General features: G+C 40.0%; 1 protein-coding gene across 1 annotated transcript in view; it reads left to right on the top strand.

The window, feature by feature from the left end:
- Positions 1–21,815, top strand: part of RYR3 (ryanodine receptor 3) — a 537,566-nt gene that overhangs the window by 316,339 nt on the left and 199,412 nt on the right. The window contains exons 39-43 of the mRNA XM_019551798.1: positions 552–825; positions 2,105–2,219; positions 9,046–9,178; positions 10,202–10,305; positions 17,011–17,146. Of these exons, the coding sequence (XP_019407343.1) occupies positions 552–825; positions 2,105–2,219; positions 9,046–9,178; positions 10,202–10,305; positions 17,011–17,146 (762 nt within the window). The remainder of the gene's footprint in view (positions 1–551; positions 826–2,104; positions 2,220–9,045; positions 9,179–10,201; positions 10,306–17,010; positions 17,147–21,815) is intronic.

The raw sequence follows: 21,815 nt of genomic DNA, 5'->3' as shown, positions 1-21,815 counted from the left end.
GCCAGAGGTCTCTCTGTCCCTCCTGTCGCTGCCAGCTGATGATTTTGCAGTGTCATATGCAAAATTTGATGACAGTTTTAATCTAGTTCATAATGAACAGGTGTTTGTATTAGAATGATATCCATTGCAATTAACACTAGGTTGTTAATATCAGCAGGGAAACACAGAATAAATTGGCTTGGAGTTTAAATTTACTGTGTCACTGGTAAGGGTAATTCTTCTAGGTCAGACTGATATCGCTGTGTGAGGAAATTTGCATTGCTGCACATGTTGTATCTGTTCAATAATTAAGTACTGGGCTTTACTCTTCAGTGTCATCAACTTGCCATCTTACATGAGTGTTAAATGTTCTTAAAAATACTAAACATAAATTTGCAATACAGAAAGTGTTTTAAAAAAACTTGTATATTTTGCTTGTATTGTCTTTGCATACTGCAAATACATCCTCATCTAGTGATTATCATCTGAAGTTACAGACTAATAAATGCTCTTGTATGCTTCTTTGACTACGGTAGTTATTCATGTTTTTCATATTTTGTTTAATATTTCAGCTACCTTGAAGCAGCTCATATCCCAAACTATGGTGCGTTGGGCTCAAGAAGACCAGATGCAAGACTCAGAATTAGTCCGGATTATGTACACCCTCCTTCGTAGGCAGTATGACAGCATTGGTGAGCTGCTGCAAGCTCTGAGGAAGGCCTACACTATTAGCGCTGCTTCTGTGCAAGATACAATCAACTTACTAGCAGCACTAGGTCAGATTCGCTCCCTTCTAAGCGTCAGGATGGGAAAAGAAGAAGAATTGCTTATGATTAATGGATTAGGGTATGAAATTAACATTATTGTCTCTTTAAGTTTTGAGTAACCATTTGGTAATAGAATACAAAATCTTTCAATTATAGGTTGCTGTTTCGTGCCTTACTATCATTATTGTGCTAATATGAAGTTACTCAGTGGCCTATGAAAAGTGAACTGATACTTCATTCCAGTTCCTCACAGATAGGTGTTCATATCACAGATACTAATATACCTGTTTCCACTGGTCCTTTGACTGCATGGACCACAGTTTCTCTGGACATGAAGATGCCTATTTTCTCATCTCAAAAAAATTCCCTTCTGATCATGAATGATTCCAATAAAAGTATGCATGAGATGGTGCGATGGAACTTTCAGTCATACCCACATTTTATCATTTAAATCTCCTTTGGCATCAGTGCAGTGCCTTTCATGAAGTCTAAATTCATTTATTTTCTTTAGTTTAATTGAAAAGTCTTTGGTCAGGAAAGACTTTCTTCTGATGTTTGTAATAGCAAATTTCCAGCAGGGATTAGGTTGGAACCAGCAAACCATCTCGGTAATGACCTATAATGGAACCCAGAAGGCTAGTTAGTATAAATAGCTTTGTAAGATTAACATTCTAAGAGTCTGTCCTGACATATCCTCCCATGTAAACAGTTGATTCTTGTTGTCTACTGAGTAACAGGTTTAGGCAGATTTTAATAAGGACATAACTGACTGCTATAGTCCTATCTCTGTGTGTGACTCCTGTGTGCATAGTTATAGAATTGTGTTGCATATTTGAAGAGAGAAATTTAAATTAAAATATTTCAGATTTTTTTAAAAATTAGTTAAGGGAAATATTTTTTAAAAGAGAGAAAAGGCCTCTATTCCCAGTCTTCTATGTTTCTCTGAAGCAGAATGTATTTTACTTTTCATCTTGAAATTCCAGAAATATATGATATGTCACTACATATGCTATTGTACATGTAAATTGTATCTTCTAAACAAGCATAACTAACAGTGTCAGTGTCCTGGGCAGAGATGTCCTTGAGCTCTGGAGAACTGGAGGAGGTGCTAAGTATGAGAGAGCTGTGTCACTGGTAAGGGTAATTCTTACCAGTGGGTGAGAAGGTCTGATGTCCCCCCACCCCGTTACTGTATGCTTATAAGGACCCAAGAGAACCAATGCAAGGGGCATTTGAGGAGAACTGGCAGAAGTACTACAACACATATTTTATACTCCTGAATGCTCTGATAATGTATTGATAATTTAAATGGAAATGTGATCAATTAAAAATGTGTGTTTCTTTTTCTATCCATTTAGAGATATAATGAACAACAAGGTGTTTTATCAACATCCTAACTTAATGAGAGTGCTGGGTATGCATGAGACAGTTATGGAAGTAATGGTAAATGTGCTTGGAGGAGATAAATCTCAGGTAATTTCACAAGTATTTTATCATTAGTTTTCTTTCTTTAACCTCAAAAACATATTAGGCAATAAGAAGCAATTTCAGATAAAGGCAGATGCAATTCATGGGGTACATATTCTTGTTTAATTGGAATACTGTCAGACATCACTTGATGGTAAGAATTGAAATTAATTTCTAATGATTATATAAGAATGACAAACATCATAGAGGGTGTCTTGTATGTTAGGTATTATATGAAAATGGCTTGCTGATAGTTTTTCCATCTAACACAATCTTTGAATAATACACTTTGAGTGCTTTAGTAAAATTTTGTTTTTATGTAAAAGTTTTTATGTATAAATAAATATGTAGCTACATATCATGGAGGAATATATAGCCACACATTAAGGAATACATGACAAGAAGCACAGTCAGGGTCTCTGGTAGAGGACCACAGTGCCAGCATTAGAATTAGCTACCTAATCAGTAATTAAAACAATCTTAATTTTGAATGTTCAAATTTCATTTAATTGTAGGACTTTATTTGAGCCATGCTGTTACTACAATGCATATTTTCTTCTCTTTTCTTGTTGGTAGCATACATTACATTAACACAATGTACTGGTAGCTTGCGGGCATAAACATATAGGCACTGTGATTTAGGATTAGATCACTGCATTTTGAGTTAAGAGATCTATGTTGTGTTCTCAGTTCTGCATTTGGCCTGCTGAATGATCTTGGACAAAGCACCTAACTTGTCTGTGCCTCAGTTTCCCCATCTGGAAGATGGAGAAAATGAAACCTCTCTTTTTAAAGGACTTTGAAAACTTTTGACAAAATATCACTATTTGGTTTCTATGGTTTCATTATTCCCTTGTCATTTTTATAATGTCATATTAATTGAATGTTATGGTAGTTATTATTTTGTCTCAAAATGTATGCTAATCAGATTTAATATTGAATTCAATGCAGTCTGGAAATCAAATTCCCAGTCTAGTGATCACAGATGCCATAAGAAGGCAATTACTCACAAAAGATTTAATAATGTGGGGCAACTTTATAGGTACTCAAAGTTGAATGTTCAGCACTGAAGACATCTGAAAAGTCACTCTTTTTGTTAATATACTGTGCTTTTAGCATGCAATACTACATTTGTTATAGCAAGAAAAAGGAAATGATGAGCCTATGCATATTTATCATGAATACCATTTACCTCTGCAGACTGGTCCTTTCCACCTTTATCAGTACTGCCTGATTTCAAGTTACAATTAGTTCATATTAATATTAACTCAATTAAAACTTTCAGACTTTAATATTGAATCCCATCTGCTTTCCTGACATTGTGAAGAAGGCAAAAAAAAAAGCCTCAAATCCTTCCTCATACAAATTTGGCCTGAGAGGAAAACTTCCTTGCTGATCTACAAAGCAGGTGATTCATTAGAAAAGCATCTTGGAAATGTAGGACTCAAGATACAACACAGCTCCTATAACTTCCCACTCCTACTGGAAGCAAGAGGCACTTCAAACAGCTGTCTATGTGTAAATAAATATGTAGTTAAGCAGCAGGTCAAGAGGCAGTCATCTAACCTGGCAGCTGATGTGGGCCCGAATGACCCAACTTGGGTTAAATGGTGGGTGTGTGGGGCCTAGGACCCTGCTGCATGAGGAAAGTGCCTGCTGCCTAACTCTGCTGAAGCATCATTTCTGCAACCCAGATCCAATGCTTCCGCGGGCTGGATCTACTCCACAGGCCATAGATTGCTGACCCCTGATCTAGCTCCATCCCCCTGACTCCAGGCAGTGGGCAGGTAGAAAACTGTTCCTGTCCTTTCACTTGTGTGCTCTCACATTCTCCTTCTTTCCACTTGTCCCTGTTGTCCATTCAAGACCCTAAATGGCTGTTCAGTGCAGTCAAGAGGTACTGATCATGAAAACAGTACCATGGAATTGTCAATTACTTTAAATAATCAGGACATAATCAAGTTATTCAATTGTAAATAAATTATTAATTTAGATTATTTTTCTGTTAGTAATTTTTCAGCAAACAAGTGGTGAGTTTTTACAAATTTCTCACTGATTTATAATTGCTACATATTTGGTACAAAAGGTATCTGCAAAACCTTTTCTGCAAGCAACGTGCTAAATTTGTGCTAATAGTTGTGACACTTGTTTTTTGTGAACATTGTTGGGTATAAAGTTTTGCTGCTTAAATGTATGGGAAATAAACAACAAAAGTATGCGTCTTAAGTATGGCTATTCTAAGAACTGATTTTTTAGTTTGGCTGCCAAACAAGAACTGAAAAAAATCAGCTTAGATCAAGTTGAATTTCATTTTTTAAAATTTTTCTTACCACAAATAAGATTTAAAAATGTGTAGTTCATTACAAAATATTCCATTCAACCTTAAATGAAATGCTTTGTGGTGAGCATTTTGCAGGGGGACCCAAAAGAAAATAAATCCTAGATTCAGAAAATTGCCAAAAGAGGACATGCCCTGTTTCCCCCCATAGATTAGAGGATAGATCACTCCCCCACTGTGTAGAAGGCCCATGTTCAATTTGTTCTGTGCTTGAGAGGTACACCTAGGCAATGCGATACATATGTTTAAACCATTGGTCTCTAACAGGCAGGGAGTAAATTTGAACTTGGTCTTCTGTCTTGCACATGAATGATTTAATTCAGGGGTGAGAAATAATTTGGGCTGGGGGACCACTTAGCGAGTTTTGGTGAGCTGTTGAGGGCCACACACACATGCACACAGACAAACATGCACATGCTCTCTGCATGCCACAGACACACGCAGACATGCACAGAAGCTCTATGCAACTTTCTCTGGACCCTCTCCCCTGTCCCAAGTTCCCAGCACATGGCTAGGTCAGGCAGGAACTGTGCCAGCTCCTCCAGCTGCTCTCACATGGCCTGAAGTGGCATGCAGGAACACAGTGTGGCACTGGTTCAGCCCGGCCCAGCCACTTGAGAGAGACTTGGGTAGGGTGTGCGGGGAGAAGTGGGTCAGGAGCCTTGAGTTATCTGCACCCAGTCAGGCCAGTGCCACTCTGTGTTCTTCCATTCTCCTTGCACCCCCTTCTCCTGTCCTGTGCTCCCAACATGTGGCCAGGACAGGCCAATGCCTCACCGTGTTTCTGTGAGCTGCTTCAGGCCATGTGGCCACAGCTGGGATGGCTGGCATGGCTCTTGTCTGAACCGGTCACATGCCAGGGACTTGGGAATCAGACAGGAGCCATGCCAGGTTCAGGCAGAAGTCGCTCCAGCTGCGCCAACATAGTGTGAACAAAAACAGCATGCAGGAACACAGCATGGCACAACGTTAGCAATGCCCATGCCCCTACCAGCCCCTAGCCTGGCAGGGTCCAGATAACCCATGGCTCCTGTCTCTCTTTCTCTGTACCCTCCTCCACTAACAGGGAGAACCATTCCTGAGCTTTGACTCTCACCAGTGGCTTGGCTGTCTGGTCTGTGAATGGTCCCAGAGTTGAAGCTGTGCACAGATAGCCTGGCCAAGAGCTCAGTGTCCCTGGCCTTGGAGTGCACACTGGGAGCTATGGGGCGGGCAGGCCAGGGCAAAGAGAGGAGTGGTTGCCTGGCCACTGAGGCTGGAACTGCAGCAGCTACAGCACTGGAAAGTTACCAAAAGCCAAGGCAACTGCAGTCTGGATACAGTTCTCTTTCAGAGGAGCAGCCGCAGGTTGGACAGACTGTTTGGCAGGCCGGATCTGGCCCACGGGCCATATTTTGCCCACTCCTACCCTAACTGCTAGGCTCTCATTCCCTCTTCTTGGAGTGGTCCAACTTTTTTATAAAATACTTAAGTCACTGAGACAGAGTAAGAGAATTAAAATTACTCTCAGTCCTGATGGATAGGACACTTGCCTGGAAAACTGCAGTAACAGAGTTTTTCTCCCAGTTCTGGTGAATGTTCAGTGATTTATACAAAGTAGAACAGTATCGGCATGTATGGCATGGTGATGAGTGAGAGAGGTGAGTTTAAATCACCTCTGCGGAGGTTTTCCACATCAAGAATGAATAGACAAATCCCTGAGCTCTCTGGTGTTTTCAAGAGCAATGACATCTCGTTTTGTGCATCTAGTTTCTGATTTTTCTTCCAACCAAAAGTATTTGGTAAATTCTGTATCAAATTAACAAATAATTTTGGAGATGCCAAGAACAATTTATTCTTAATTTACTTTTTGACAAAACTAAGTTGCCCAACTGTAATCTTTAGCAATAAAGAAACGTGTTTTAACTGTTAGTAGGAAAGAGCAGACTACTGAAATTAAGCCATAACTTTACTGAGTCATCTTTTGACAAAATACACACTAAACTATTTTATTGTGTGATGAATACAGTTGTTTTCCTAGTTTAAAGGATGTGAAGATGAATTTATTAAGTAGAAATAGGAAAAAGAGCTCATGGTTTTGAGTATTAACTAATACTTGACTAACAAGCTGGACAATCTCCCTTATTACAGTGTGCAATAAAATTGAGATTTTCATGCGAGTCTGATCTAGAATTACCATATGTTTTTACTTCTATAAATCAGACTTTCTTCCAATAAAAAATGACTTTTCCCAACTTTTAGGAAAGTGCATTTTATAATTTTTGGTTTTATTCATCTGTAACAAATGGCAATTTCTTACCTATAGATGCTGTTTCTAATTTCCACAGTTGCAAACCAGTACAATATTGCCTTAATGAATATTTTCAAATCAATTTTTTAAATATGTGTATTGCTTCTGAAGTGGGGGGACTATTTCTCATACCCAAGTATGAGTTATTTCAGTTATTTCAAGGATAAGGATATCCTTATTCCATAATATTCCTCCAGAGTGAGAGGCTTAGACAGAGAGAAAATTGGAAAGCTGCTTGTGTAGAAAATTGGTATTTTAAGCAAGCTCCTGGGGTGTCCATCATGATTGGTTTATGAATTCAGGTTCTGATAAATAAGTAAAGGAAAAATAGTTTTCTAATTTTTAAAATGCATTTAATTTTCATTTTAAAGCAAAAAAAAACCCACCCACCCTCTTGCATAGTGTTGCTGGTGCAGAATACCACCTGCTGACTTACACCCCTAAAGTTGCTGTTACTGCAGTATGTGAATGAGAGAGATGTATTACAAACAAGGAAATAGTGTTAAAAGAAAATTGAAATTACAAAGTCATTAGGAAAGGCAGCTGCACCTTCTTACCCACCCCCCTTATACAACCCATACACCTGTAATAACAAGATCATTCTGGTTTTTTTCCCACAGAACCTTTGCATGATTTAGTGCAAGGATACCCATGTGCTGGGAACCAGTCAATTTTGTGTAGTTAGGGAAAGTTAATGTCAGGAGAAGCGTTGTCTCAGTTGCTGAGGACTTTAGGAGGTATGGAGTGAAGGAGGCAGCCAAATGACATCCTGGAAAATTGACTTTTGCTCCTGCTTGTGTTTAGACCGCAGAGCTCCTGGGCAGTATTAAACAAGTCAATTTTAGCCAATCTTTCCCAAGTAATAATCATTAACTGTGTTCTTCATTTGCTGCATACTTGACTTGAAACCCTGAGGGCCTGATCTGTACAAATACCTAACAATAGAAATTGTAAGTGTACTCAATGGCAGCTATACTTTAGACATTTGAAATGCTATATAAAGATAAGAACCCTGTCTTACATTAGGCACCCAGGTTTCTAGAGCTACAGGAGGGCACCTATACATGAGCACCAAGGCTGCTCCGCTGCACTGTAATTACAGAGCATTATAGCAGACTTAATTAACTAAGTCTGCTGGAGCATGATACTCACCATGCTCTGGCAGCCTCCAGCATCTTGTCGATTACCGTCCCTGCACTTAAAAATGGCGGTGGGGGTGCTTTATGTAAAGCGCTTTCAACGAGCCTTAGATAAAGTACCCTTACTGCCATTTTTAAGCGCAGGGACACTAACACGTGAGCCACTTTGGGCACTTTAATTAGAGTGGCTCTTGGAGCAGCTCTTATTAAAGTGCTTCCCCACCCATTCCTAGAGGATATGTATAAACATCCACAGTGACTATCTTTTTTGCCTCTGCTTCCCATCTATAAAATGGGGATAGTGAAACCTCATCTCACAAGAATGATGTAAGTTAGTGTTTGTGGAACGCGCATCCACTTTAGGCATTAGTGCCACAGGAAAACCCAGAAGGAAATGAATAATTTTGTTTTCAGAGTTAAGCTCAATTAGTGTGCAGCAAATAAGGTATAAGAAAAAATCACTGGACAACAAGGAAAATAGTGAATAGCTTTTGAGTTAATGAGTGCTCTCCATTCCTGTGCACTGAATGAAGCAGATGTGCTGCAGAAAAAAAATGTATTTTATTGTGTAATTAAAGACCATAAAACTGGAAAGGGGGTGGGGGGGAGGCAAGCTAAGATTGAAGAGTAATTCTTAATTCTGCTATTTTCTCTTATGTTTTCTTGACCTTAATTCTGTTCTTTTAGCAGGTGCTTTTTGGTTCTTTTATGCAGTCATCTTATAAATACTCTCATCTGTAGATCCCTTTAGGATGCAGAAATGTAGATTATTTTTCAGTGTAGCAGTTCTTTATACTCCCAGATAAGTTTTCTTTATAACCCCCCCACACTTCTGTAGAATAGTTTATAAGAACATTTTAATGTTTTCAGTTGCTGTGAATTTAACAGGAAAGTTCAGGTAGTCTAGAAACCTTTTTAGAAATCAAACTGAGGGTAAGACAAGTATGCCACTCTGGGTCACGCAGCCAGTAATACCCTAATTCCTTTGTTAGGGATTCATCAAGAAGACTCTAAACAGATTGATAATTAATGAGTTTCATATTCTTTGTCAACTTTCTTCTTCAGCGGATCGTTTTTCCTAAGATGGTGGCAAGCTGTTGTCGATTCCTGTGCTATTTCTGTCGAATCAGCCGCCAAAACCAAAAAGCCATGTTTGAGCATCTGAGTTATTTGTTGGAAAATAGTAGTGTTGGGCTTGGTATGTCGCATAATTTAATCACTAAAACCATCAAGTACCAGGTTTAGTGTGATACCATAGAAATATCCAATTTGTGTATCAAGCTAAGGCAAGGTGCTGGGAAGACCTCTTTGAAGTTTAAATCTACTTTTAGGATTCATGTTAATGCAAAGACTTAGCTTGCTTGCTTGCTTGCTTGCTTGCTTTCTTTCTGTAATTAGACTGCTCTGAGTTGAATTACAAACAGAAAAATCTGAATCTGGATTATCTAATATTTTGAAAGCTTTAGGACCAAATTCTTATTAATTGATATAGCTTCCCTTTAATGCAGTTAATTTTGTAATAATTTAATCTTTATAATGGCCTCTTTAGCCTGGCCTTTATGCTGCCCTCATCAGCCAAAGGAATATGAGGACGGCACCTATATTATTTTTTATTTTAAAAAATGTAGTAGTCTAAAAATCTTTCTCTGAAGTTGAGTCATATGACCTAAAGTTTCAGATTCTTTTCTCAAAGTCTGGGAGTGCATGATTACTAGTTTTTGTGTGCCCAAGAAAGAAATAATTTAATAATAAGAGTAGTAGGTGACAGTAAAGAATGAAACAGAATATATATGGATTTTTTTCAACCCTGATATGATCTCTTAATAGTATTATATATCCTTTCAAGATATGGAATACAAATATTCCTGTCATACAGTTATAGGTCTACAGTCATACAGTTACATTTCTCTAAAATTAACTTATATTATTTTGATGAGTTGTTATTCCAGGTTTGTTTGTGTCTAAAAATAATCATGCAATAAATATCTTTGTGCATATATTTGTCAAAAAATCAAAACCAGAACTTATGTGTGTGTAAACCCATCCTTCATCATATCATTTGCAAATGTTCTTTGTTGAATCTTTGCTGTACAACATACTTCTTGTGAATATGTTGGAGTATGATCTAGATTACAATGTAACTGCTGCCCTCTGCTGCATGACTATCAATACTGCAAACTAAATAATTTTAATTGCTGTCTACTGCCATCTTTCTCTCCAGCATTCCCATCTATGAGGGGTTCCACTCCACTAGATGTTGCTGCTGCCTCTGTAATGGACAATAATGAGCTTGCACTAGCTTTAGAGGAACCAGACTTAGAGAAGGTAAGGACACATTATGAGCTATATTGCATGATCCTCTGTTACTAATAACCCATACATTTTCTTTTGAAATGCTTTTAAAATGGAAATTGTACTCTTCAGCGTAGTTTTGGTAGCACTATGTCACAATATATGGCTTGTCAGGTTTGAGGTCATTATAAGGCTCGCCCATAAGTTGTAAGTATAAAATCCAATAATTCTGATTTATCATTGTAATCTTGTTTGTGTCCACTTCCATGTTGGCTCAGAGGCCTGGCCAGCCCTCCTATCCAATAGGAATCAGGGATAAAGGCAGCTGAAGTGTAGTGTAGACCACATCACCTCCTTGTGCTGAGGTTAAAGAAATGGTAGAGTACTTTTTCCACTGCCTCCATGGCCCTGTAAGTGGGGCACCTTTACCATAAGCTGTTCTGAAATAATATCTATGGTTTATATCCAGTATAATTGGAGGCAAACTACTGCTGTAATTTAAAAACTATTTTGTTCGGATCTAAAGTTATGACAGTTTAGCTGACTTGTACTTTAAACCGTTAGGTCTTTTTGTTCCTGCAGTTGATGCTGCAGGTCTTTGCTACTCTGGTACCTACGTAAAAACATTTAAGAAACTTCTCATCAAAAAGATTTGGTTTAACCAAGGACTTCAGCATCACTTAATCTGGAATTGATGATCTTCAAACACGCATCTTTAAACAAACTCTTGCTATCTTATTCATGTCCAAATAATTAATAATCTGATTTTCCTTTTTTTTTTTAAATAAATCAAAGTATAGTAGGGCAGCTTCTGTAATTCCTTCAGTATTTTCTGCATGACTTTCAAATGTCACAAGATCATGTGACTATATTTATTGTACATAGAATGCAAAGTTAAAACAAAAAAATAAGTAATGCTTGTAGCTAGAGATACTGAGGCTTTAACCCAGGGCAGGCAAAATATGACCCACTGGGCAATTTCATCCAGCCCATGGGTGGCTGCCAACCAACTAATCATATCTGGCCCAGCCCGCGGCTGCCCCTGCTACACTTCACATGGGGCCAACCCCCTCCCACTTCCCCTAGGGCAGCTCAGTGCACTTCCACCCATGTGCACAGGAGGACCTCAGCCCCAGCCCCAACCAGCATGCAGCTTCCAGGCAAGGCTGGTGCTGCCAGTGCTGCAGCCATCTGGGGAACTGCTCAGCTCCCCTGACCTCCAGTAGCTCCTCTTTCTGTCCCTGCTGCTTAACTCTGGGCAGCAAGTAGGGAGGCTGGGGAGGGGGTAAGCTGCAGCTGGGTGGGAGTTAAAAACCTGGACCATGGGCCCAGGCCATTGGCTCCATCACACAAGGCTCCCTGCAGCTCAGATGCAGCTCCCAGGATTCATGCGCCACTGGGGGGAGGCCCTGTGCAATGGAGCCAATGGCCTTCCCTGCTGCCACATTCAGCTCCCAGGACTCTACTGGAAGTGGTGGGGAGCCCTGCACAATGGAGTCAGGCCAGCTCCTCTACCTGCTCCCCTGCAGATTTCCAGAAACTGCACATAGTGGCAGGAAGCAGGACCAGGCTGCTGACTCCATCGCTGGGTCCTGGGAGCTGCATGTGAGATGCTCAGAACCCCCTGCAATGAAGCCAGCAGCTTGGCCCCGCTTCCTGCTGCCACATGCAGTTCCCAGAACAACATGCTGCCGGTGTACTCAGCCTGCATGGGCTCCCACACCACCCTTCCTCACCTCCCCCCATCCCACTATGTTATAGTAGATGTTTGATTTTTAGTGTGTGATTTGTTTTTTTCCCCAGTTCTAAGATGGCAACCACCCCCACAAAAGTAGTACTTCCAGAGGAAGGGGAGGGACTTCCAGTGGCAAAGGTCAGGGGTTAGGGCAGGACTTTCAGTCTCAACATGGTGATCAGGTGCTGGGCACCTATGAAAGGGCACCCTTGCAGTCCTCAACAGCCCACTAAAATCCATTAAGCAGACTTCCAGCTGAAATAATTGCCCAGCCCTGCTTTAACCCCTGGAGTACACAGCCTTTAAAGAGCTTGCAGTCGATGCCAAGCTTTGCTGATTCTACTGCGGACAGTAAATATCTGTGAAACCCACTGGCAAAGTGTGTGTGTATTTTTCCATATACTGTGGAAAAACATAGACGTAACAGCGTACTACTTCTATGAGCTATTCTACTAGCTCAAGTTGTAAAAAATCTGCACTATAGTTCCAAAACTTCAAACCTCACTGATGACCCACATCAAGGTCAATATGAACCATCCATGTGTAGGAATTTTTCAATTTGCCTTTTTTTTTTTAAGTTTTAAATTGCCCATAGAAAACCTATTAAAATAATTTTAACGTTTCAAACTCAGGAACTCAAGTGAGGAAATGCCAAATTGACGGAACAAGATTTAAGAAGTCTATAAGACTTAATTTGTTGCAAAAGTTGAAAGATGTGCAGTGAGAGAGGGAAGGACTACAGGAAAAGAAAGGATGGTCTTTTAAAAAGGCAACTGAATTCTGCCCTGGGAAATTGGATTCTACTACTGTCCCTGCCACTGTTTGCAGATGTTAAAAAAAAAAAAAGTGCTTTACTGAAAGAAGCAGGATGTTATGATGACCTAGCTCCCTAGTATCTGCATAGATTAGGCACTTCACTGTGGCTGTTTAGCACTTTTATCTAAAGGTTATTCAATCAGATATTATATAAAAGCACCACAAAAGCGCCACTAAAGCACCTGATCTACACAGATGTTGAGCGAGTCGGATCCAATTAATGCAGTGCCACTTCTGGGCAGGTGCTGGGCTCAGCACGGGAGTGTGCAAAGTTTGAAGTTCCATTTTGTTTTGTTTTTTGACATCTGCAAGCAGTTCCTAAGTAATACTGAGAAATCAATTACTGTCATACTCAAAAATGAAAACTGGTTTAACTGCTCACCTCATTTTCTGGTTGCCAACTTAAGACCCCTGAGACCGTTATTGCAGAACTGCTTAATATTCATAACTGTAACAGAAATAAATTGGGGCTGTGTTTGAACATAGAAAGTGCTATAAAATAATATACTATGTATAAAATAATATAATATAAATTAGCATTCTGAAATATTGGTTCTTTTTGTGTCTCAAACTGAATGATAAAAAGTGCTATATTATACCAGTTTATAAATCAACCTTCAAATTTAGCCACTAGTATCAGTCTTGATTTATACACAAGGTTGATCTGTAATCTAAACATCATTGTGCAACTATGCAGAGTAGAATCATTTGCTCTGTAACATTGTAGCACCTGCAGGTACCATGAAGGGTCATTACTCTGTCATGGTAGTGGTGAGCTCTTCCTGCAGTTCCTAGGAATCTTCCAGGGCTACTCACCAGGTGTGGAAGGTATGCATGTTAGGAGCTCAGAAGCCCTAGAAGCTTGGTGTCAAGTTAAGACTTGCAGAGATCTGGAAAGCCTCCAATCTCCAGCTCTGGAGCCCCAGATCCTGGAAACCACCCATCATGTGAACTGGCATAATTCTGTTGGAGTCCTGCCAGTTTTATTGGAAGATGTTCAAAACCAACAGTGAAACCATTTGGATTCAACTTATTAGCCTTTTCCCAAAAAAAACCAAAATCCTGTGAAACTGCATCTTTATAATCAGTATCCCTCAAAAATATTATGAAAATTTATATTTTGAACTCCTAAAATCAGGAATGTTTTGCTCGACATGTCTGTATCAGTTCTATTATATCTATGAAGTTTGACTCCAGAAATTCAAATCTGGCTTTTTAATAAGGACTTGTCTTTGTTTATACTTGTAATAGTTTTAATCTAACTAAAAATATATGTCTTGATAGCTAGGTACGGACACTCAAAAAGCCTGAGGCAGAAACAAACTAAATTTATGTGGTTTTCTATAAGCAGCATAGTTTAGATTAGTAACAAACCGAACGTACGTTCACTTTTTGGTGGGGAGGGCAAATCTTAGACTGGGTCCTGCCATTTTTAAAGTAGTCTATGTGTATGCCAAACTGCTGTTATAGGTATAGACTGGTTTCCAATCACTTACACCAGTAAAAGTGTAATGTCTGTACCTAGCAAACATTTTTAGGCAGAAGAAAATTCTTAGCTTTGGGCTAAGTTAACATCAGTAACAGAGGATGCTTTTTTATTTTAGTATTTTTAGTGCTTCTTCATGATTTGGGCCTTTTTCTTGGTTATTCAAGTCTCCTTTTGGGATTTGAGAAAAAACTGCAGTTTAAGGTCTCTATTTATAGCTATCCCCTTACTCAGAGAAAAAGCTGCCTAACTTAAAATTGAGTTTGAAAATGCGATTATCAATTTATAATCAGAAAAGCATTGGCTTTTACAGTTTTGGCTTAATTCCTCTGTGACTCAGCATTCAATCTATATAGTATGGGCAGTACTGCTTTCTGTTGCAGAGGTGTTTTGAAGATAATTTCATTAAAGTTTGTGAAGTGCTTAGATAGTATAGAAAAAACCACAAGAAATAAATGATTTTCTTTCCAATGCAGGTTTGGAAAGTATATGGTAAATAGGCAATGCACAGAATCATGAAGATAAGATAAAAAAGAAATATGGAATAGCTATTCATTCAGTGAGCACTGTCTGCCTTGTTCACTGAATGTAGTAGGCCTATTTGTTGCCTTCGAGTATGTGGGCCCATGCCTACTACATCACTAAGAGCTGCCACTTAGTGGGATGGTGAAAGAAGAAGAGCAACAAATGATTTTAGGGAACAAAAAATGACAAAAGGGACATGCAAGTGGACTAAAATTTCAAAAGGAGTGTACCCCTGGGAGACACGGAGCAGAGTACCCCAGATAGCACCCACCGACTCAAAGGTGGCCAGAGAGCCAGTGGCTGCTGCCCAATGGTGCTCCGCTCAGAGACAGGAATGGATGAGACCCAGGAAAATGGCTCTGCAGTCCCTGGGGACCTTCCCAGCCAGAGCCTCCTTCCTGGTAAAATAGTCAGCCAGGACCAGGAGGAGGCTGACCAGGAGGTCCTGGGGTGTGATGGGGCCATGGATGGTGCAAAAATAAATAAGTGAAGAGAAAAGTGCAGCCAAAACCTCAACAGGAGGTTCTGGAGGAGGAGGAGGTGCAGGGGCTACAACCAGGCACACTGGAGGAACACATGTGTGAGGGTCTCCCTCTGCCCAGAGAATGGGCACATGTCATGGAATGAGGTAGGAATGCTACAGAACAAATATAGCATGTAATTGAAGTCTATATGTTGCAGGTAACATTAATTTCTGGCATTGTCAGTCACTGAACAGCCTTTGCAGCCTTAATTTTCTTTTAAAATAGTTTTTGTGTGTGCATATACATAATATAAAATGGTTAAAATGGTTACCCCATGGCTTAATGGTGTGACCAACAGTGGCATAAAATGCTCAAAATTACCATGTTCCTTTGTGAATATTATTTATTTAATCTTTCCCTGCCTTTCTTATAAACTCCTTTCTATTCTGTATTTTGCCAGTATAATACACATTGGTACTTAATGGGCAAGATTTAATAGGTGGGATTAGAAGTAGAATGGACTATATAATCATAATGATGCTCTCTTTCCTTAAAAAAAGTTGTTTTTTGTGTTAATATCTGCTACTTATTTTACACACATCCAAAAAAGTGAGATTCTGGAGGGGGATATTCCTGTTCCATCGAGAACCAGCTATTCCAAAACAACAGCTCCCTTGGATCAGAACAATGACCACTATGCTTTCCTGGAAAAATGAATATATTTAGGGCTTCCATAGTTCCCCAGCCATGGTTTGTGCCTATAACAAACACTGGAGAGAATTAAGTAGATGATGCCCTGTATTATGGATGCATAGTAGTTTGCTTATATTTCTTTTATAGGTTAACAAAATGAGTAATATGCTCATTAGCAATTTCAAAATATATTTAAGAACTGCACTAGAAATACTCTTAAATAAAGAAATGGATCTCTTCTTGGAATATTAGACTCACTAGGGATTAAATAACCGTATATTCTACGTAAGGATACTTTTCTATGCATTGTTTTAGGAATTCACCTCTAGACTTCTAAATTAAATTTGAGTACATCTCTTTTTAAAGATTTATAAAAAGAGCTTTATAAATATTCTGAATAAATAAGCTGAATAAATATTCAGTCTCTTTTTAATAAATATTGTAGCAGACATAGTAGGAATCCTAATTTGATTCTTGCTAGAACTTAGGACTGTTATTTGTTGAAAGTATTTACATGTCTGCATAATTTAATTACTTGTATTTCCATTTTGTTTTGTCTTTTGGCTTCACTTTCACAATTTGTGAAACAGAACTGACATTTTGCCCCTATTGATGTCAGTGGCAAAAGCTTTGATAGGCTCAGTTGTTTACCCAGAATACTTAAAACATTGTTTCCCACTGTGTAATGCTGGACATGTAATAAAGAGCAAGGACCATAATTTTCAGTTGTTAAATTTGTACTCTCTAATTTAATTGCTTTAACAGCTTTATATTCTTTTAACTTGAAATCTGAAAAAAACCGCAAGCACTGTATTTTGTTTTAAAAAATGTTTTCCTCACAGGAGTGGGTCATCTTAATCATAAAAAGACTATAGATTTTTTCACTGGCAGGGGATCTAAAATCTATAACATGAAACTGATACCCTCTTTACCTTAAGTGAATCTTAAGTGAAACAACATTATTTTTCAGAGGCAGATAGAAATACATATTTCTAACTTTTAATTTTTTTTCTTGCCAGGTTGTCACCTATTTGGCAGGTTGTGGCCTTCAGAGCTGCCCAGTGCTGCTAGCCAAAGGATACCCGGATATTGGCTGGAATCCAATAGAGGGAGAACGTTATCTATCATTTTTAAGATTTGCAGTCTTTGTAAACAGTAAGTCTTAAATTTTTTGATGTCCTGATTTTTGCCAGAGACTTTCTTACATGTTTTAAGAAAACCTCTTTTCAAACACGTCAGTATCAATAAAACTAGATTAATGAAATAATGGGTTAAGATACTATCCCCCATACAAGTGCAGGATTACTGGTATGTTTTTTCCTTGACATACTTCATATTTATTGCCATCATCAAATCAAATAATCAAATATGAAGGTTTTTGAAAGAACAGCTATTTGGCAGAGGGAAAATAATTTTTAATCATGTATTGGGAAGCAATTCCTCAATGAAAATATAAGTACTCTAATATTATACATCATGATTTTGTAGTGTGTTTGTTTTTAATTTTAGGTCAGTAAACATACTTGAGAAAATGTTTATTTTAACCTCTAGTGCCTCCCACACAAAAAAAGATGGGCTAGTTCACTTATAAGCACAACAGTGAATCAGCATGCCAGTTGTCCAAGTTCTGGTCCAATTTTCCTTGGTCTTTTAAAACTAAAATCTTCAGTTTATGTTGAGACCCTGTTTTGCCTCTTGAGGCACCTCTAAATGTTCAGGTAAAAGTATGATGGGCTGTAATGCACAATCTACACAATTGCACCTTTTGCCATGCCATGCCACACCTGCATGGTAAGAGGCATGATTGGGGGATCCAGCATCACTTCCTATCATGCCTTATTGCCAGTGTAGGCAGTCATAATCCTGGGCTCCCCTTGCATCAGCTTCCATTGTGCAGATGGTACACTCATCATCTTATGGGGCTCCCATCTATGGCAGCACCCCATGAGGAGGGAAGTCCATGGGGTGCTAATGAGACTCCCTTCTGTGGTAGTGCCCCATGGGCTGTCCCCCTTCCCCACCATGGGGCGCTGCCACAGATGGTAGTTTCATCAGCTGATGGGACTCTAATCCATAGCAGTCTGTGGAGTGATGCTGCTGCTGGGGGTTCTGTCAGCTGTGGGGCCCTCAGCTGGTGCAGCACATAGTGCACCCCCATGGCTTGGAGCTCCCAACTGTGGGGGTCTAGCTATGCTCCATTTGCAAATTAAAGCTGAATAGAAGCAGCTGTAAAGTTAGTACGTATTTTCCAGTTCTAACTTTATAGTTGGATGGATCTTTTTATGGTTTCATAATTAATTTGTACAGGTAGCCAGTCTGTATTAATTACACAGTTAACCTGACAATTGTGTGATACATGTAATGCATAGAGGGGGCCCTAGGCCACACACACATCATAGGAGGCACGCTTGTGGTATCATTGATGAGACCCAAATCATTCCCTAATAAAACAGCAGGCGGAGTCCAGGATTATGAACCCAGGCTCCCCTTGCAACAGCAGGTAGCAAACCAGGTACCCAGTGCTCCTGTGGGGAAGCTCCAATTCATCTACCGCACACTCCAGTGCTGGCTGGAGAACCCCTAGAATGAGCTCCCTCTGCTCCCTTTCTTTCCCCCCTCCCATTCTGAAAACAGCAGGGTTGGCAGGGAGCTGGCAGGTAGAAGAGACTACTTCTAGGAGAAAACAGTTGTAGGCTGCAGCCAGAGCTAGATTCCCCTCCCCCTGGAACTATCAGTGAACTTCTGTTTGGTCCGTGGGATTGTTGTAACTCAGAGCACTTCTTGCAAGGTGTTCTCAGGTGCAGTATGGAGCTGCACTTCTGTCTGCACCCAAAAAGCCTAGCTCTGGCCCAGTGAGACTGGGTTCTGCCCTGAGAGGATAGGAACCTTGAACATTTACTCTCTGCTCTTAGTATTATTTATTTATTTTGAATTAAACAGCCCCCTGAATCTTTCACCCTTGACTGTTCATTTTTAAGTCTTAGGGTGAATGATGCTGTCAGCCCTGCCCAAGTCCATGGGCCTTGTGATGTATGTAATGTGTAGAGGGGACCTTTATTCTGTTCAAGAAGGGAGCAGAGGGAGCTCAGGTACTCTCCTGAGAAATTGGAAGTGTGGGGCCCACACTTTATAGACAGGCTTTTGGACAAAAATTGGGCAACACCTAGCTCTGTATTATGAAGCAGCTTCCTAGCACTTCCTCTTTTTATCTAATTGCTGTGATCCTGGGGGTGATCTCAGAGTTTCAAGTCCCAGCACTCTGACTATATGTCTTCAGGTAGAGATTAGATCTTGTTCCAAAAAGACTTATCTCCTGGACAGAATCCCAGTCTAACCGGTAACCTGACCACAGTGCCATACCTAGACTCCTGGAGTTCCCAGGCAAACTTTTAATATTGGGCCCCGCTTCATCAGAGGTAATGACAATGATAATTGGACAACAGAAAAAAAATCACCAACTGCTTCAATCATTGAATTCAGGGAAATAAAGACACAGTATTAGGTATATGTATATGTGCAATATTAAAACATTTTTTGCAATTGTAATTTTTTTTGGATTTTTCAGGCCCCCTTTCTGTCCCAGCCCCAGGCAGTCATCTGGGTCTGCCTGACAAGGCCTTACTTAGCTGGAGAAAGGCCCTTCTAGCTTTCCAAAATCATCCCAGAGCTGCAAAAAAAAAAAAAAGAATGAGGTATGCCATCTCTGTGGCATGCCTCTAGTTGTTGGCTGCCCTGAAATCATTCTTACCACAAGACAATCAGTGGGGTATAAAACAGAAATAAAATTCATTACATGAGATAGACCACATAAGAAAAAGAAACTGTTAGGTTTGGAGTGAAATATGAAATAATAAAAGAAGAAAAATCTCACCTAGATCTCTGTTAGGACTGTGCTAAGCTTCGGTCCCTGATTCAATTCAGGACAGATTCGGCCCAATTCAGTGGCTGAATCTCTGAATCCAAATAAAATCAGAGGACCCTTTAACCTCTCCAAATTGAGTGAGAACCCTCTGAATCAATTCAGAGAGATTCGGAAAGGTTCAGCGATTCAGACATAGAGACAGACGGCTTTAAATGTTTTTTCTACATATCTCTAGGTAGCAGGGGATCATGAATGCTATGGTGCTGGGGCTCATGGAGTGTGCCACAAAAGTGTGGGGGACTTCCTGGTGTGCTTGGCAGCAGACCCAGAAGTGGACAAAAAGCACTTCCAGTCCACTATGGGTCTGCCGGTGGGGGACCCCCTCACCCCCAGGCTCAGCAACTGATGCCTCCTGGGTGTGGGGTGACACCTGGGGCCCTCACAGCCAATCATTGAGCCAGGGAGGCATGGGGGGCCCCCAGCATGCTCCCCAGCAGACCCAGAAGTAGACCAGAAGTATTTCTGGTCCACTTCTGGGTTTGCCATTGAGCGCACATGGAGGGCCCCCCTGCACTCCTGTGCAATGCTCCACCCGCCCCAGCATCACAGTGTTCACGAGCCATACCTGCTACCTCAAGGTATGTAGAAAAAACTTTTAAAGCTGTGTCGGTGTCTGAATCGCTGATTCTCTGAATCTTCAGATTTGGATTCAGCCAGATCGAATCAGGGACAGTGGTCTGAATCAACAAATCAAATCACTGTCCCTGATTTGGGCTGAATCCAAATCAAATAGGGCCTGCTTCGCACCCCCTACTCTCTATTATGAAACAGCTTCTCCATGAGTTCTGTTAGTGTTTATAATAGTTAATACTCCTGCCTGTTCCTCCCAGGTTGTCACCAGCTTTCTCTGCTGGCGACTACAATCTTCTCTTAAAGGCCAGCATTCCTAGGCAGCTCTTTTCCCTGAAAGTCTTCCCTTATCATGATCTCCTCATCTGTTCAAGAAGGACAGATATATTTACAATCTTTTCACGCGATTTCCTTTCCAGATACACATCTGACTGAGAAATGAGGTGTCTTTCCTAATCATGCTTAGATTCAAGGAAGATAGCAATATACTTGTCCTTACCAACAGTTTCTCTTTCCAGACAGATAAACCTCTAATCATATTTCTCTCAACTATTCTTTATTCTGTTCAAGAAGGACAGAGATATCAATCTCTGCATATTATTTCCTCTTCACTTTGGACCAGTCAAGTGAACCTGGGTATCTCCATTAGTATGTATCTGAGGCATTTTCGGTTTGAAATGCATTCAGTCATTGTTTGCTATGCTCTCTATTCCATGTAAACACTTAAGAGTCTTGCCTCTTCCCTGATAGAGATGCATGCCAAAGCCTTTCTGGTTTACAAATAGCCATTGTCTAGTGAGAATCGTTCCTGACACCTGATTCAGGTATAGACCCACTGACAATCTTTTTAAGACAGATCACAAAAGTATAAAAATATATTCATATTAAGTGCCATCATTTGTACAAACACAGAAGCATGGTAAAAATAAGCATAGCTTAACATTAGCTGTTAATAGATACCAAAGATGATGAGAATAAAATTGACTTGGGGAACTTTGTGTATGCTAACTAGTGCCGCCCCGCCCTCCCCCCCAGTATTAATCTTTGCATATGGATGTGCATGATGATCCATGGCTGAAGAGAATGTTATTCTCTGTCAGACTGTCTGGTTTAGGTAGATATATCCCATTTGAGGAACTGGATCCTATTAGGATGCCTCCTCTCTTAGCTATAAGGATTGATCTGGATGTTTCTATGAGGTAGTTCTCTAAGGCTGGGCTACCTCTTGATTTGCCATTGGGATAGTTTCATAGTAGCTAGAGTCGGAAGGGACCTAGGTAGATCATCTAGTCCGACCCCCTGCCTTGGCAGGAAAGAGCACCGGGGTCAGAT

Source organism: Crocodylus porosus, unplaced genomic scaffold, assembly GCF_001723895.1.
Source record: "Crocodylus porosus isolate Cpor-Errol unplaced genomic scaffold, CroPor_comp1, whole genome shotgun sequence".
Classification (NCBI taxonomy): Eukaryota; Metazoa; Chordata; order Crocodylia; family Crocodylidae; genus Crocodylus; species Crocodylus porosus.
This window is presented reverse-complemented; position numbering and strand designations above follow the sequence as displayed.